The sequence below is a fragment of the Morus notabilis genome, unplaced genomic scaffold (assembly GCF_000414095.1).
Source record: "Morus notabilis unplaced genomic scaffold, ASM41409v2 Scaffold156, whole genome shotgun sequence".
In the NCBI taxonomy this organism is placed as follows: Eukaryota; Viridiplantae; Streptophyta; class Magnoliopsida; order Rosales; family Moraceae; genus Morus; species Morus notabilis.
The window spans coordinates 615,248-634,250 of record NW_010361538.1 but is presented as its reverse complement, the minus strand read 5'-3'; the positions used below and the strand labels follow the sequence as shown (position 1 = coordinate 634,250).

At 32.4% G+C, this 19,003-nt stretch overlaps 2 protein-coding genes and 1 pseudogene across 2 annotated transcripts; 1 reads left to right on the top strand and 2 right to left on the bottom strand.

Moving 5' to 3' along the window:
* Window positions 1–699: 699 nt before the first annotated feature.
* Window positions 700–2,136, top strand: LOC112091973 (transcription termination factor MTERF15, mitochondrial-like). The gene has a single exon (XM_024166898.1). The coding sequence runs from the start codon at window positions 700–702 to the stop codon at window positions 2,134–2,136; it is 1,437 nt and encodes a 478-aa protein (XP_024022666.1).
* Window positions 2,137–10,651: 8,515 nt separating this feature from the next.
* Window positions 10,652–11,515, bottom strand: LOC112091972 (transcription termination factor MTERF6, chloroplastic/mitochondrial-like). Its single transcript, XM_024166897.1, has one exon. The coding sequence runs from the start codon at window positions 11,513–11,515 to the stop codon at window positions 10,652–10,654; it is 864 nt and encodes a 287-aa protein (XP_024022665.1).
* A 3,180-nt stretch (window positions 11,516–14,695) lies between these two features.
* LOC112091971 lies at window positions 14,696–15,686 on the bottom strand (annotated as a pseudogene).
* Window positions 15,687–19,003: the final 3,317 nt, after the last annotated feature.

Sequence of the window (19,003 nt, the reverse complement as noted above, 5' to 3'; positions counted from 1 at the left end):
TTGGGGTCTTGAAAGCAAGGTTTAAAATTCTTAGGCATATGACCAATTATTGGATGTCAAGACAAAATGTTATACCAATAGCTTGTTGTGTGATCTACAATTTAATTAAGATGCACGCGCGAGATGATCATCTACTTAGATAATATGAGGTCGATTTGCCCGTAGAAGATATTGAGGGAGAACAAGAAGGGCAGCAGGGACAACAACATGGTATGGATGCACAAGAAGCAGAAACATCTGAAACGGGTGGTCGGCAACAACGTAATTACATGGTTAATTTTAGGGATCATCTAGCTAATCAAATGTGGGATTCGTATCGGCGACAATAATTTAAACTAAGATTGTAATTTTCATATTTTATTAATTATTAGTGTTTTTATTTGAGATTCAATTATTATTTATTTAATATATTAAATACTATTACGTGTTTTTAAAAATGAAATAACCAAACGCAGTTTCAATTTTTTTTTTTAAAATTTTTCAATCTCTAAATAAAACTACCAAACGTATTTTTAGAAATAATTCAAAAATAAAAATAAAATTATTTTTATTTTTATTTTTATATAAAAAATAAAAACATTTTAAAACTAATTCCAAATGCACACAACATTTTCATATCATCTCTAATGTGAAATGAACATATCGTTTTAGTCAATTCACAACGTCGTTTAGAATGAAAAAAGCAACATCCTCAACGACATGTCGTCCTTGACAAAAGAAAATGAACGCCATGTCATTTATTGTATAGACGAGAACGACATCTCGAGGTTAAGGACGAGTCTGGTAAGAAGCTTGAACCTTTCCGTTTCCGATTTAGGGTTTTACCTTAGAATCGTTCCCTCCCACTTCCTCACCGAAGCCAAGATTTTCTCAGTGGCAGAGACAATTGGCTCTCAACAATTTGTAAGTTCATTTCATACCTCTTCGTTTCCAAATCCCATGTCTAATTTTCTCCGCAAAACCATTCTATTTGGAAGTTGTTATGTAAGAACTTTGTCACCAACTTGTATTCCGGGTTTTCTTCAAAACCCAGATTTTTTTCCTCTAAGATTTTTCTCAAGTAGTTCAAATCAACAATCTTTTACAGTGTCGTATCTCGTAAACTCACTTGGGTTCTCCCCACAAGCTGCTTTATCAGCTTCCAACTATGTTAATTTTGATAGTCCTGATAAACCAGACAAAGTCGTTGAGGTTTTCAAGGTTTATGGTTTCACTCAGACCCAAATCTCATCCCTCGTTAGAATATTCCCAAAAGTACTCTTATCGGATACTGAGAAAACTATTTTGCCCAAGTTGGAGTTTTTGAAATCCAAAGGTTTTTCTGGCCCTGAAATGGCCAAAAAGCTATCTGTATATCCTAACCTTTTGAGACGTAGTTTAACTAAACAGATTATACCCACATATGATTTCATTAGCAATTTGTTTCAATCTAATGAGAAGACCATTGCAGCTGCCAAAAGGTTTCCAAACATTCTTGTACAAGATGTTGAGAAATGTGTTGTACCTAACATCAATATTTTGCGAGAATATGGAGCGCCTGACTCAAATATTGCAACATTGTTCGTCTACCAGCCCAGTGCTTTCACAATTAGTTTAGATCGCTTTAGAGGGATTGTGGAGAAAGTGGTGGAAATGGGGTTTGATGCATCGAAGTTAAACTTTGTTGTGGCGGTGAGGGCATTTCTGTCAATGAGTGAATCGGTGTGGGAAAGTAAGGTTGATGCGTATAAGAAGTGGGGTTGGTCTGAGGAAGATGTTTTGAAAGCCTTCCAATGCAGTCCTTGGTGCATGATAGTATCTAAAGATAAGATTATGGCATCTATGGATTTCTTCATCAACCAAATGGGTTGGAGGCCTTGCCTCTTGGTTAAATGTCCAGCACTCTTTGGACTGAGCTTGAAGAAGAGAGTAGTCCCGAGGTGTTCGGTTTTTCAATTTTTGTTGTCAAAAGGTTTGGTGAAGAAGGAGGTTAGCTTTCATGCGTTATTGGTTGTTTCAGAGAAGAAGTTCTTACAGAAGTTCGTGGTGCCTTATGAGGAGGAAGCTCCGGAGCTGTTGAAGTTGTACAAGAAAAAATTGGATCTTTCTAATGAACCACCGGTTGATAAGGTAGGAGAAGTATGTACTTGCAAATAGTGAGAGGTAAGACCCCTTTTGACATGCTCATGTATTATGAGATCATTGCAGTTTGGTGCAGATGAAGTTTTATTTGATCTAGTTGAGAACCTTTCAGCTTCAGCGAAAAGAATATTTGTAGTGTAGAGGTGAAAATGTTGAGTGAACAGTACTGTTGAATGACTAATTTGCAACCTATACTTTTAATTGAAATTTAATTTTATTATTAGCTTATAGAAGATAACCGTTGTGACTAACTATTTCTATGAGAATTTCGATGTTGAATAGATTGACGGATTGAATTTTGAGCATGGATCATAATACTGTGAAACATTAGTTGTTTTACGCTCAATAAAGAACTACAATAATCTTTTTTTTTTTTCTTCTTTCTTTTCAAAGAGAGCTTGGACTTCATAGTTCTTGCATATAACAAAAGAGGCTGCAAACTCACCATTGGTTACTATATATTGTGATTGAATTGAACTTAGTGGTAGCTAGAGATGCTTCCATCATTAAAAATTCTATAAGTTTTCTCTATGTTTTGAATCTGCTTTCTAGTTTTTCCTCTTATTTGATACACAGATTTGTTATGTAAAATGCATTAGCAATTTTTGAGTAATAAAAAGTCATTGATAATGCCATGACTGTCAAACGAGTCCCTTTTTTTTTTTTTTTTTTGGTTTCTGTTAATACATCGAAAACAACTCACACGTCCACTACACTAAAAGACAATTTGAGCTAATCTCAATTGCGCTCTACCCAATTGAACGCGTCTACCCCCAAGAGAACCTTCGTCCAATGTGATAGTTAGGACAACTTTCGTTTGATTTGACGGTTACGGTAAAATTATCTCTTCCGTTTACTTTGCTGATTCGAGTTTGTAATTCGAGTTGAGATGTGATTTTGTGTGAGAGCTTTTTACTGTAGCAAAAAAGTTAGATGTGACTGTTTCTGAGAGCTTTTTACTGTAGCAAAACTCGAATCGGCGAAATGAACGAGGCCAGAGTGTGTTCGGCAGTCTTAAAAACTCAAAAAAAGGCAACTTGATTTACAACTTTATTCAAGTTTCTGTTCTTTTAAGTTTGAACTCGAGTTTGAAACTAAAACTCGAGTTTAAGTTTTCCTTTCAACTCGAGTTCAGAAACTCAAACTCAAATTAATGAACAATATTTTTTATATTCTTAAAAATGTTATAATATTTTCGTTTTAATCTTGATTGAGATGATTTTTTTGCTATGCGCTGACAACGAAAAAATGAATAAAACTTCACCCATATACCCTATTAAAATTTTTCATTACCATTGAGTTTTTATTAAAATACTGGCTAAATACAAATTCAAATTTTGACTCACTCAAACACAAACTCAAAAATATTCTTATCTCAAACCATAACTCAAATGTACATAACTGAACACAAACTCAAGTTACAACTTCAACTCAAGTTATAACTCAAACTCAACTTAAGATCTTCACTCAAGAATGCCTAACTCAAAAATGCAAAAGAAGAACCCATAAATATCGTTATTTATAGCGTGTGGGCCCTATATAATGCCCAGCTTAAGGTTTAAAATTTTTTATCCTACAAGAACATCGAAAACAACTCACACATCTACTACACACACTAAAGACAATTTGAGCTAATCTCAATTGGCAACTTAAAGTACATCAATACTAAAGTCTAAAACACCATTTGATAAATAGGTGTCCTAGGTGACAAATTAATAATAAGGCAGATGCAATCTTTTTTCCCTTGTAAGTTGAGTATGAAATGAAAGCAAAGCACAAAATTCGAAGGAGATGAGAAGATAAAATTGCACTCACCTCTCGCCCAATTTCATCCAAGGTCAATACATAGAGAGTACTGCTCTTGTAATTAGGCTCGAATTACAAAATCCAGTTAGACTAGGATTACTTAGGTATCGTTCACTTCGCAGATTCGAGTTTTCAATTTGAGTTAAGATATGACATTTTCTGAGAGATTTTCACTGTAACAGAAAAAGTTAGATGTGACATTTTCTGAGAGCTTTTTACTATAGAAACTTAAAACTGAAAACTCAAATCGGTGAAGTGAACGAGGACTTAATTATCAAGAAATATCTTTTTTTCCTTTGATATTTATGAAGTAAAATCATTTTATTTGTTTCGGCTATATATATGGATAAGCTTTCAATAATCGTGTTTTTATCAGCAGTCATATCTAAATATAAAAATTTGATAATGCGGCCTAATAAGAATTTAATTTTATTAATTATCATTAATTTTTTTGATTAACTATTTAATTTATTACAATCGTCGGATTAAATTCTTGTGGTTAAAATAATAATTTCTATTAATGAGTAAATATTAGAATAAACATTAAAACAACACCTACCAAAAATAGTATTAGCAATTTATTTTTTTAAAATAATTTATGAAAAGATGAGTCTGAGTTCACGTTGTCATTACTCTCACAGAACAACCACACTGCATGCCATCAGGCCATCCACTATCACAAACCATTTATTTTTAGGTAATATTGATAAATAGTCTTTAAAAGAGTCAAATTTTATATTCATTTTTAGTCTAACTCATTCATATTTTATATTTATTTTTTCGTAATTTTTGGATCATTGCATTAATGAAACAATTTCGCATGTGTTTATGTTTTCATGTATTTTAACTGTTTGATACATATTGCATTGTTTTTTTAGTGTGTTTCTCAATGATATCCCGATTAAACTAATGAAAAGTTTTTTCATATTCTTTTGTATCGTACGTTCTGTCTCATAATAATTTGTTATATATTATGTTTGATAATGATTACATTGTTAAAATAGTGAAAATATATATTCTTGTATCATATATACTCTAATTTAAATTTGTTATTCATTTTCATAAGCTTTTTTTTTTTTTTTTTTTTTTTTTTTTTAAACTTTTTTTTTTTTTTTTTTTTTTTTTTGTTAATTTGAAAGAGCCATCGGTTTTTAAAAACCTTCCGTGGGGTTCCCTTTTTTTTTGTTTGCAATAAAGAAAGTTTTCCTTCGCTTGAAACATTTAGGGTCTGTTTAGTTAATTAATTCGAGTTTTTAATTCGAGTTGAGATGTGATTTTATGTGAAAATTTTTTATTGTAACAAAAAAATTAGATATGACTGTTTTTAAGAACTTTTTACTGTAATAAAATTCAAATTGATAAAATAAACGGGCCTTACATTTTATTAAATGCATATTTTTTGGCTTCTGATTAAATGCATATTAAAATCTTTGTATACGGACGTTGACTTTCATGTGTTTTAATTTGTAATTGATTTATTTTAAGATTTTGTTTCTGTTTCTTGCCTATTATGATGTTTACTAATTTATTTTCTTTTTTCATTATACGATAATATAAAAGTCTTTGTCTACAGGATAGTAGAGATCTTTGTAAATAAAAAAAAGTAGGCATTTTTTCAAATCCAAGTGTTCATAAACCCTTGAATTAATTTAAAAAGCTATAGATATGAAAGTGAATTAGGATTTACTAATTATTAAGAAAATCCTTTTCTTAGCATGTGTTTGATTTCAAGAATAAAAAGATCACACTTAGTTGTATTTAGTTAAAAACCCACATCGGAATTATTGTCATCCTCAGCTCCAAAATTTACTGTTACTTATTTTTATATTATTATATTTATTTAATTTTTCTACTATAACTACTAACATTTGGGATTTATATGTTATTGTGTAACATTTGAAAATATTAGAACAGGGCGTAAGAAAAGATGTTATGATATAAAACAGAACCCAACAGGAAAATACGAAAATACTAAATCGGCCAAAAAGAGCACAAAAAATTATTAAAAATTCCCTATAACAATTGACATGTTATTTTGTTTTTGTTTTTTGTTTTTTGTTTTTGTTTTTGAGGAACAATTGAAATTTGAAAATAAAAGAAAAAAAGTCCTCTGTGACAAGTAAAAAAGTGAAAATAAAAATCAACATTGAAACAAAAAAAAGGAAATTCTTTTGTACGTCTAACGTACCGGTAAATTAAGTTTTTTTAACCGTTAAATCTGCATATTTTTTAATTTTTACGTAATTTTATACAAATCTGACGAATAATAAACTTAACATAGCGATACATTGACGTACCGGAGAAGGTCGCAACAAAATATTGTTTTCTTATTTAATAAAAAAAGATTGTTTTGTTGTTAACAGATACGGCATGTCGTTTAGGAATCATTCAGAAACGGTCTTTTGTCATCAAGAGCCAACAAAAAATTAACTACACATAACACATTTCAATATGTCGTACGAGGCCAACAAGTGTCACTTTGTTAAACCCTAATTTTTCGTACCTCCTTACTTCTTCATTCTTCGTCTCCAAAACTAAGAAATGTTTTCATTCAGTTTAGATTAAATGAGCATGAATTTCACGCGTTGCTGCAGTATATAATATTATATCACATAAAAATTTTTATAGCGTTATTGTAGTATATAATGTTGTATTACATAAAAAATTTTATATTATTACAAACATATTAACAATATATACACGTGCAATATTAGAAGCCAACATATATTTATATGTACATATAGATATATATAAATTATAAAATAATAACGCCTATAAGATCCATTGTGTTGTCTTCTTTAACTGTAAGATAGGAATGTTAAGAAATGAAAAAAAAATAAAAAATAAATGTATACAAATAATAAAAAAAATTAAGAAATGAAAAAATAATTGTATACAAATAATAAAAAAAATTAGCTCAAAATTAAATACGTATTATTTTTCTAAAAATGAAGTCAAAGAGAAAAGAAAACTCAAATATTCGGAGAAAAAACAAACAAACGAACAGAAAATGAAATAGCATAACCAAGAAAGAAACAATGGGCTTGTTCTTTTGATGTTTTTGAGTTACGTAACTTGAGTGTAGATTTTGAATTGAGTTTGAGTTATAACTTGAGTTGAAGTTGTAACTTGAGTTTGTATTTGGTTGTGTACATTTGAGTTATGGTTTGAGATAAAAATCTTTTTTGAGTTTGTGTTTGAGTAAGTCAAAACTTGAATTTGTATTTAGATAATATTTTAATAAAAACTCAATGCTGATGAAAAATTTTAATAGGGTATATAGGTCTAGTTTTATTCGTCTTTTCATTGTCAACGCATAGAAAAAAAAGCATCTCAATCAGAATTAAAACGAAAAAGTTATAGCATTTTTAAGAATAGAAAAAATAATGTTCATTAACTTGAGTTCGAGTTTCTTAACTCGAGTTGAAGGGAAAACTTGAACTCGAGTTTTAATTCTAAACTCGAGTTCAAACTTAAAAGAACATAAACTCGAATAAAGTTGTAACTCGAGTTACATTTTTTTGAGTTTTTCACTCAAAAATGAGTCAGCTGAACAAGGCCAATATAATTACAGAAGAAAAGAGGAACCAAATTAGTAGAGGATGGAAGAGGGAAGACACAAAGCAAGAGACTAATACATATACTAAAATAGTATAAACCTGCCTCATTAATACATAAGAAAACTGAAGATAACATATCCAACAAAAAAAATAATAAGAAATCAGAAATAAAAAATGAGGGAAACATTTTTACAGAAAATAGAAAAAAAATGTAGGAAGGAAAATTCTTAAAAAAAGATTAAAGGAAACCCCAAAGAAAAGAAGCCCTCTTAAAATAAAATATTTTAGAAAAAGAAAACTTAAATCATGGAAAAAATTAGAAAATGAAAAAAATAAATGTATATAAATAATAAAAAAATTAACTCAAAATTAAATACGTAATATTTTTTAAAAATGAAGTCAAAGAAGAAAAAAACTCAAATATTCAGAGAAGGAAAAAAAATCAGCGAATAGAGAACGAAATAGCATATCCAAAAATAAATAATATCATTACAGAATAAAATAGAAACTAAATGAGTAAAGAATGAAAGAGGGAACACATAAAGCAAGAGCTTTCTAAAGAAAGAGGATAAACTTTAGGCAATAGAAACGAATAAGAGAAGCAACAGAATACAGCCTCTTCTTAATTCAGATCTAACCCTATCTATAAAGGAAATATTTCTTTTAAAAAAAATTCCGCTACAAATAGACGTGAATACCAGCGAAGAACATGCGTGGTAAACAAACATGAAAGGGTAAGAGAACAAACCAGCAGCACCCAAAAAAACCTAAAAGAAAAAAAAAAGAAACAAACAGAAGACTCAGTGAAAAAATAAATAGGCTCGCAACGCTTAAGAGCAAAAGAAAGAAGAAGAAAATTATAAAAAAAATCCATATTTATGCACATAAGATGGAGAAAAAGAGAGGAAAATAATATAAGAGAGAGCACATAAAGCAATAGCTTTCAGAAGAAAAAAGAGGATAAAACATAGAAAAGAATAAGAGAAGTAACATAATACAATCTTGTATTAACCCTATTTGTAAAGGAGAAAAAAATTTAAAAAAAAAATTCCGCTACAAATAGACGTAAATGTCAGGGTTTTTTTTCTCTGCTCTCTCTCTCTGGATCACAGCTGGCCTCCACAATGAACAGGGAAATTTTTTTTTTTCCTAAGTACTACAATGCACGTGAAAACAAATAAGTGAACCCCACGTTCATTAGAAAACCAACTTCACAAACAACACATTCACACCACGTGTCTCACTTGTCCCTCAGCACGTAAATTTTATTTTAAAAGAATTTCCATAAGAAATAGATGAAAATGCCAGCTGAAAACATGTGTAGTAAACAAACGGCAAAACGGTAAATATACATTCAAAAGGACATAACGAGAATAAAAAATTCATCAAAAGAAAAAAATAAGACTAAAATAAAAAGATACTGTTCATTATATTGTAGCATGAACAATAAATCTCGTACTTTCCTTTAATATATGTATAATGTAACCCAATTGCCAATATAATCAAGTTAAAGGTCATGAACATGAAGCTATATAACTTTTGGCTCTTTGGATAATTGCATTTTCATCAAGGTGCAATAAAAAGACGACATTGAAGAACACCAACAATAAAGTCAATATTTATATTTCTCTCTTTTTTAATGATAGAAAAATAAAAAAAAAATGAAAGAAAGGGATACAAATATATATATAGGTCCTTTTCACTGTTGAGTATTAGGCTCTTAACACTTCTTACTTTCTCAACTGAGTGCTTGAGTACATTATGAGCCCGTTTAGTTTATTGATTCGAGTCTTTAATTTGAGTTGAGATGTAATTTTATGTGAGAGTTTTTTACTGTAGTAAAAAAGTTAGATGTGATTGTTTCTGAAAACTTTTTATTGTAGTAAAATTCAAATTTTAAACTCGAATCAGTAAAATAAACGGGACCGACATATATGTAAATACATATTTGGAAAATGCCTCAACAGGCTTGCATTTCAAAGCAAGATCATGCAGTAGGAAAGACTACAGATTGATTTACACATAAATTGCAAACAGAAACGCTGCTCTTGAGTTGCAACACAAGGGAAGTGAGCAGAGAAAAGTTCTCAGTTAGATCAACTTACTTGATAAGGGAAAAATTAACCAATGATATAAACCTGAAAACTAATCTGCCGTTTAGTTCTCGGACCTTACACCAACCATCAAGCTCTATAGTCGTTTTCATAGATCCATTTAATCCTTGTACAACTTCAACAACTTGGGAATTTCCACCTTAAACAGCGCAACAAACCTCTGCGGAACTTCATTTCTGGACCTAACAATAATGTATTCGAGCTAGGCTCCCTCTCCACCAAACATTTTGACAACAAAATTTGCAAAACCAAACACCTCGGGACCATTCTGCTTTTCAAGCTCAGTGTAAGGACTACCGGCCTTTCAGCAATAAGGCAAGGCCTCCAACCCATTTAGTTGATGAAGAAATCCATAGATGCCATAAGCTTATCTTCAGATAGCGTCACCAAGGACACTTAATAAATTTCGGAGCTGAAAAGTTGTCAACTAAAACTTGACCTGCAGTTAAAACAGCAATCAAGCACATAATATGAGCATGTCAAAAGTTGGCACACCTTAATAAACCTTAAAAAATATGTAGACTAATCATTCAATACAACTGTTCACTCAACATTTCTACAGTTACGTATAATACTCTCTCTCAGTCTCTCTCTCTCTCTCTCTCAACGGGGAGTTAAAAGCTTGAAGTTTTCAATGAGATTAAATGAAACTTGATTTTCCACATAAACTTCAATGCAGCTCGTACTCTGGTCAGCGTCAAAAATTTCATTACCCCTCACAGTTTGCAACATATTTCTCATACCTTATCGACAAGTGGTCCATTTGAAAGATTTACTTTTTCCTCATATAACTTCAAGAGCTCCGGAGCTTCCTCCTTATAAGGCATGACAATCGTTTGCAGGAACTTCTTTTCTGGAGTTTCCAGCAATGCACATAAGCTAACCTCCTTCTTCACCAAACCTTTTGAGAGTAAAACTTGAAAAACTGAAAACCTTGGTATTAGTCTCTTGTTCAAGCTCAATGAAAGGATTACCGGGCGCTTGGCAATAATACAAGGGCTCGAACCCATTTTGTTGATAAATAAATCCATACCCGCGTTAATCTTATCTTCAGATAGCAACATGCACCAATGGATTTCTCTTGAAGGCATTCAAAACATCTTCATCAGACCAACCCCATTTCTTATAAGCATCAACCTTCCTTTCCCATGTTGATTCACTTAATGACCTACTTACTTTCACTGCGATAACAAAGTTTACCTTTGAAGCATCAAACCCCATTTCCACCACTTTCTCCACAACCTTTCGGAAGGAATAAGGAGTCACAATGAAAGATCTAGGCCAATGCCGCATTATTGTAGCTATATTAGATTCGGAAGCTCCATGTTCACGCAAAATATCAACGTTAGGCGACACATATTTCTCAACGTTGTGTACAAGAACATCAGGATAATTTTTAACAGCTATAATGGGCTTATCATCAGATTGAATCAGATTTCTCATGTAATCATATGAGGGCAATATCCGATTAGCTAAGCTACTTCCCAAAACAGTAGGGAATGCAGTTACCATTTTAGCTATTTCAGGGCCGGAAATGCCTTTGGATTCAAAAAATTGTAATGTTGGCAAAATTTTTCTCTCAGCATTAAATAGGAGCACCGTGGGATAAGTTCTTACCAGACGTGATATTTGGGTGTCAGTGAATCCATAATCCTTGAAAGACTTTATGACTTTGTCTGCCTTATCAGGAGTATCGAAATTAACATACTTGGAAACAGACAAAGCAGTTTGTGAAGAATACCCAAGTGAACTTACTAGGTAAGAGACCGTAAAAGATTGTTGATTCGAACTGCTTGACATCCATCTGAGAAGAACAACATTTGGGTCTCGCAGAGAACCCTGATTACTGGTTGGTGATGAAGTTCTTACAGCACGACATCCAGAAAGAATCGTTTTCAAGAGAAATTGAGACATGGGTTTTTAAAATTGTAGACCCATGAAAGGAATTTAAAGATTGTTGAGAGCCAATTCTCTCTGTAATTGAATTTGCCGTCGTTTTCAATTTTATCCGTCATCTCTCTCTTTTCAAATATCTTTTCCATCAAAAACTTGCATGCAAGTTCTAAAATCTAACTCCTCAAAATGAATATTGGCCAGCTATTTTGGATTTTAAAAGAACCTTGAAAAAGTTTAGAACTTTCAACACCAAATTAATTTGAGAACTTTCACTCCCAACTTAATTAGAGGAATTATTCCACTCTATGAAACTTTGTACTTTGTAAATTTTCATTTTGACTGAGTGAAGAAAAGAAAAAATGTTACTTAAATTGTGTGACACTTTCTGCCATCAGTTTCTAATAATGAAAAGAAATATGATACCATATTGCACAATTTCTCAACAAACTCTGAGTTGTCATTTAACCATTCAAAAAATGTACATAGGCAAGATAGTTCTAACAAGCATAAGCATGCAAACAAACTTTTTGGATGATCATATCATGTGAGTGACATGTTTCTGGCAACGAAGAATTCATTGATGTTCATTTCCTTGATGTTCAATGCCAACGAAGAATTCATAGATTTGCTGTATAGTGTGAATCGCCAGCACCGAACCCACCTGAAGCCCCCTACTTTGCCGGTAATCGCGCCATCCCGGCATTAGGAGGAAGAGGCGCCTGTCACCCCTCCCCGAACTAGCAACCACATCAACCATGCTAAAAACATCGTGAAGTTGAATCACCGTATGTCTGTCATGCATGACGATAAAATTAGTCCAATCATTGATTTACACATACATCCCATTTGTGAAGTTCTAACTACAATATGAAAAATGTACCAACACCCACCGATAGACTACCCATTTACATTTCCAACGAAGTAGTCACTGATTTTTTTCTTCCTATTTTGATGATTTTTATTTTAAAAATGACATTTGTAATTACTATTCTTTTCATTAATGAAAAGCTAAATAGAGAGTGAAATAATTTATAAACATCTTTGTATAGAAACCTTTTCTTCTCTCCCATGTGGGACTATGATATAATACATTTCATGTTTTGCTAAACAAAAAAAAAAAAAAAAACGCTGGAAGGCTTGTGATTATAGAACGAAGCATACGACTTCTCAGGATTTACTGTTTAAACAAGATTATTACCATATTATTTTGGGATGAGATTCTTTCTTAATCTTTTAGTTTTTGTATAGAAATATGATAAATACATCTTAAAAATAATTTTCTGGTTTCGTGTCACATTGTCACTCTTAAAGATTTCCTTTTGCTATAGGTTCTAAATGCATGTTATTTCTACAAGATGTCAGTCTAGCTATGCTTATCGAAATTATTATCTTTCCTTAAATGTTGTCTTTCTTGTAAGAGACAGTTTTGTGGTTTTCAAAGTTATTTTTCGTCATTAATTTGTGATATTAAAGAATAAGAATGTTGTAGTGTGTTATGGATTAGCTCCAACCACTTGAGAATTACCATAGCATGGATCTTATCAAGAGGAATTGTTGAATAAAATGATAAATAATAGTGACTTTGGAGAAACAAAAAAAGTACTGTACCTTTCTAATAATAAACATTAGAAATCAAGGCCTCAATTACATGTATAACATGATCCTTCGGTAAATCATGAAAAGATGACATAAATTTTTATTCTCTTACTGTGGGGATGAGAATTGAATTTAGACGAAAAAATGATGTCGTTTAGATTTACCAAGAATGACAACGCTTAATAAAAGAAGAGAATTAAAGTTATGTGGGAGATTCTAATTGCGCTGAAGAATGAAAAGAATTTCATATTAAGAAAAGGAGTTGACGTGAAAAAGAATTCTAGGGATAAGTTTTGAAAGAAAAAATGAAAATCTATAAATACCGAAACCCCTACGGGAAAGGAAAACAGAGAAAAAAAAAAAAGGGAGATGATTTTTTTTTTCCAAAGAAATCTTGAGTTTTGGAGACGAACAAGGAAGGATACAAGAGGAGTACCAAAAATTAGGGTTTAACAGGTGACTGTGACTCTTTGGTCTCGTACTACAATTTTTTTTTTTTTTTTAAATAATTGTCTCGTACTTCATATTGCAATGCAGTCAATAGTCATTTTGCTTGGCTCTTGACAACATGTCGTTTGCATGTCCGGCCTAAACGATACGCCGTATCCGTTAATACAATACAACCCTTTTTTTGTTATGTTCATTTTTCATTCTTTTTATTTATTGTAAGTTTAAATGACATGTCGTTTCTTCTTTTAAGTAAACGACAAGTCACTTTTACACAAATGAAAATTAACTAATGACACTGTTTGCATCACTGAAGGACTGAAGGACGTGTCGTTTATTATGCACCTTGCCTTTCGCAAGAAACAGATTACTTACATTGACAACAAAGGTCTGTGTTGATGTCGTATTTGTGAGATGAGCTCTTCGTTGACATATCCAAGTATTGTAAATTGTTGGAGGAAAAGTACATGATTTGTCCTAGTTTTTTTTTTTTTTTTTTTTTTTTTTTTTTTTTTTTTTTGTGTTCATGATATTTTATGGTTTTTTCGCCCTGTTTCTGAAACTACCATTTTGCATAGTATTCAAAAGAAGAGCTCCAGCCTTGAATCTCAAGGCAAAGGTAAGTACAACGCTGAAAAGTTTTCGGGTGCGTTCGTTTCGTGGATTAAACTCAAGTTAGCCGAACTGAATTTGAGTTTTGGCGGGCAGATTAAAAATAAAAATCGATTGCCACAAAATCAAGCTAAAGGACAATACCATTTGATAGAATTATTCGTTCAACATTTCTACCTCTCCATTACAAACATTCTTCTTTCTGTATTCCTAAGACTAAGAGATCGATTTTAACATTAATTGCGATCAAAAGCTCCGGCCTTGGACATCAACGCAAGGAAGTTCAAAGCTGAAAAGTACTTAACCAGAGCAGCTGAAAGTTGTTGATCTGCACTTTAAACGGTAAACGGCAATCAAGCTCATAAATATGAGCATGTCAAAAGCTCTCATAACTTTACAATATAGAATAATCATTCAATACTTTTCTGCAGTTACATACAATACTCCTCTGTCTTCCACATAAACGGCAATGCAGCTGGTATTAAGGACATTGTCAAAAGCTTCTTTACCTCTCAAAATTCGCAACTTATTTGTCATACCTTATCAGTTATCAACCCGTGGTCCATTTGAAAGATTTAATTTTTCCTTGTATAACTTCAAGAGCTCCGGAGCTTCCTCCTCATAAGGGGTGACAAACATTCGCAGGAACTTATTTTCTGGAGTTTCCAGCAATGCACTTAAGCCAACCTCCTTCTTCACCAAACCTTTTGAGAGTAAAACTTGAAAAACCGAAAACCTTGGTATTAGTCTCTTCTTCAAGCTCAATGAAAGGAGTACTGGGCGCTTGGCAATAATACAAGGGCTCCATGCCCGAGTTAATCTTCTCTTCAGATATCAACATACACCAAGGATGTCTTTGAAAGGCGTTCAAAACATCTTCTTCAGACCAACCCCACTTCTCATATGCGCTGACCCTACTTTCCCACTTTGATCTGCTCATTGCCCGAAATGAAAACACCGCGGCGACAAACTTGAACTGCGAAGCATCAAATCCCATTTCCTTCGCTTTCTCCACAATCTTCCTTAGATTATCTGAACTTACTACGAAGGCTTTAGGCTGGTAATGGAACCATGCGGCTGTATTGAAGTCCGGCACTCAATACTCTCGCAAAATATTGCTGTTAGGTACAACATTTTTCTCAACATTTCTTGTAAGAATGTCTGGGTACCTTCTGACAGCTGCAATGGCTTTCTCATCAGAATGAAGAAAACCCCTAAAGAAATCATATGCGGGTATAATCTTCTTAGTTAGGCTAGATTTCAAAAAGGGTAGGGTATGAAGATTGCATTTTGGCCATTTCAGTTCCAGAAAGGCCTTTGGATTTCAAAAACTCCAACTTCGGCAAAACAGTTTTCTCAGTTTTCGATGTGAGTGCGCAGGGAATATTCTAACGAGTGATGATATTTGGGTATGAGTGAAACCGTAACCTTTGAAACCGTTAATAACTTTGTCTGGATTATCAGGAGTATCAAAATTAACACGTAAAAGATTGTTGATTCGAAGTGCTTGACATCCATCTGAGAAGAAGAACATTGGGGTCTGGCAGAAAACCCAGATTACTGGTTCTTGTCGGTGAAATTCTTACAGTACGACATCCATTAAGAATCGTTTTTATGAGAAATTGAGACATGGGTTTTTGAAAATGTAGATCTATGAAAGGAATTTACAGATTGTGGAGAGCGGATTCTCTCTCTAATTTGAAGAAATTTGTGTTTGGAGTTGTTTTTGTTTTTATTTTTGAAATCGTCATCACCAGGCTAACGCCTCAAGGATCCACCAACTACAGCCCCGTCGTCTCTCTCTCCGGTGAATTTGTCGCCGTCGCGTCGTACGGTTCCCGTCCTTGTGGCGGTGAATTCCTGCGGGCCCACGAGGATGAAAAGCTCAAGAGCCCACCGACGACGATGAGAACCACCAACGGCGACGAGAACCTCCGGCTGACCCACGATGACGACAAAAAGCTCGGAACCCATCTCCGCCCATGATTTCCTCCTCCGCCGCACGATTTCCTCCTCCTCCACCAATGCACAATCTTCTTCTTCTCTTCCGACGAGCTTCCTCCGATCTGGACCGCCTCCTCTGATCTTCCTCCGATCTGCAGTCTTCAATTCTTGACCGCCTCCTTCGCGACCGGAATCGTGATAGTCCGATTCGGAGTCACCTGTGTAGACCCCCAGCCACCCATCGATAGGGGTGGGTCATGATCTGAACATAATGGGATGTGCCTCCATGTTTAGGTCTTAAAATCAGATTTAGAACTATTATAAAATTATTAAAATGTCCTCTCCATTATATTTGTTATAAGAAAATATAGTAAATAAGATCTTAGTTATTATTATAACTAAAGTACTATTAGATATTTTTAAAAATATATAACTAAATAGAGTTTTAATTTTTTTTATATTAAAAATAATCTTTTAATAAAATTATTAAACGTATTTTTAAAAATAATTTCTTTCTTAAATTAAAAACGTTTTCATTTTTAATTTCATATAAAAAATAAAATTATTTTAAAATTAATTTTAAATGTAATCTTTATTTTTATTTCTGTTTTTTCTTTTTTCAAGCAGAAAGAGATATTAAAAAAAATTTATACTAAAAATAATATTGTAATAAAATTATTAAATACATTTTTAAAAATAATTTTTATTTTTATTTTTATTTTTATTTTTATATAAAAAATAAAATTATTTAAAAATGAGTTTTAAAAGCAGCCGTCGATTCTTAAATAAGAAGTACGTGTAGTGATGCAAACAACGCCAGCAACCATTTGCTTTCGATTTGTGTAAAAGCGACTTGTCGTTCAATAAAAAACAAAAAAGCAACATGTCATTTAGAAAGAGATGACTCAAATTCTCCTTTTCCAATTCCCACAGCGTTTTACTTCGACCTCTTCACATTTTGTTTGTTATGGTAACAAAACACAATGTTTTTACAAAAATAAAAAAATAAAAAAAAATAAAAAAATAAAATTTGTAATAAAAAGGGGCTGGACTCATTTATAAGGGATGAGCTGCCTACATAGGGATCAAGACCTTGTAGTTTAATATTCATTTACAATCCTATACGTCCACATTTAAAAAACATGAAGAACAAGAACATGAAATCCAAGTTATTATTTTTCCATCAGCTCCACAGTAGATGAGATTGCTCTTCATCTTCAACTCCCGTTGATATTGCTTCAATCGCTTTTCTTATTTCTTTTTACTGGGTCGGATTCCATGAAACCTGTGGCTAAAGTCCTTAAAAGCCTCTTTAGGAGTCATCTGTCAGAAATAATTAGGAAATACATTATTAAAATACTACACACCAATCTACATTGTAATTTTGTAACTACCTTAATGTATATAAGTAAAAATTTATTTGAAAACACCTTTCGATTACTAGGCATTGTAATTAACAAATTAATGAGATTTAGATTTTGCCCAAATTCATCAAATTTGTCAACGGAGGTCTCTTTGTTTTCATAGGGTCTTCTTATTCTCATAATATCTACGTAGGCGAGGCGAGCCTCCTTTGAGCCAATTCCAAATAGGATGCACTTGTCTCGTGATGATCATTATGGCTTTTGTTAATATTGTTAATTCTTCCAAAAATTTACTTCCAAACATATACAACCAAACATATTCTAGGCGCAAATTAGGCTTTGTTACAAAGAGACATTTCTCTAGCATTTATGTTGTGAAAAGCAAAACGGAAGGTGAGTATTTTTAGGGATTTTGGTCATTCTTTCATTCTGAAAATTGAAATCATTTAAAACTCTATTTATAAAAAGTCAAGAGACCAATTACAACCGATCCTCAGTCGATGTGGGACTTCCAACCATATTGAAACTAAAAGTTTAAATTCAACACTTGCTACGTTGTGATTTGTGAAGTTCTTCCACTTTCTCAATGATTGTGCTTTTTCGTTAGCCTCTTTTTCTCTGTTAATGCAGGAACCCAACATGAAGCATGGAAGAATATGATCCCATCATGAAAATTAACGAACACATTGCATCTAACTTGAGAGCGAAGCAACATAAATACTGTGATGCTCCTGCGAGTGAAAAGCTTGCTGAGGAACGTCGAGAAGAACTCTTGTCAACAGAGAAATATCTTGAAGTAAAAAATTTTGGCCCGTTTAGTTCGCTTATTTGAGTTTTTAATTCGAGTTGAAATATGATTTTATGTGAGAGTTTTCTACTGTAGTAAAAAAGTTAGATATGATTGTTTCTGAGAGTTTTTTACTATAATAAAACTCTAATTTTAAACTCAAATCGGTGGAATAAACGGAGACTCTATTTCTTAAGTCAACATACTCAGGCAAGATTGTTGTTTAAGCGACTTTTTGAGGGTTTGATTCGAGAGAAATTGCAGACTTTTTTGGGGCTGTGAGGAAGAGTGTGTTGTTATATGGGATGGTGTGTTAACAATCTATGTCACATTTTTTTTAATCAATGAATTGCTTTATGATATTTTGTTTAAACTCTTATATTTACAACATTTGGAAGATGATACTATCGCCTGGGGTGATCATAAAGAGGCTTATTTTACTTTGGTTTTTCATTTTCTTGTTAATCAATGTCTAACATCTCTTTTCAACTGTATACTATTGTTTAATTTTGCTCTTTGTTTATTATCTTTTTAAATCAGTCATGTCGTTTCTTGCGAGATGAGGATAATACAAATTTTGAAAAGATCCCTCAAATTTTTGTTACCTTTTCACCTTGTCCCTGAATTTTAATCCTCAAAACTAAGGCTGTTTGTGATTGGTGTGTTATGATGTCTTGTATTGCAAGGCATTATAAAATTCAACAGATGTTCAATGCTAGAGTTTTTTATTTTTTTTTTATTTTTATTTTTTATTTT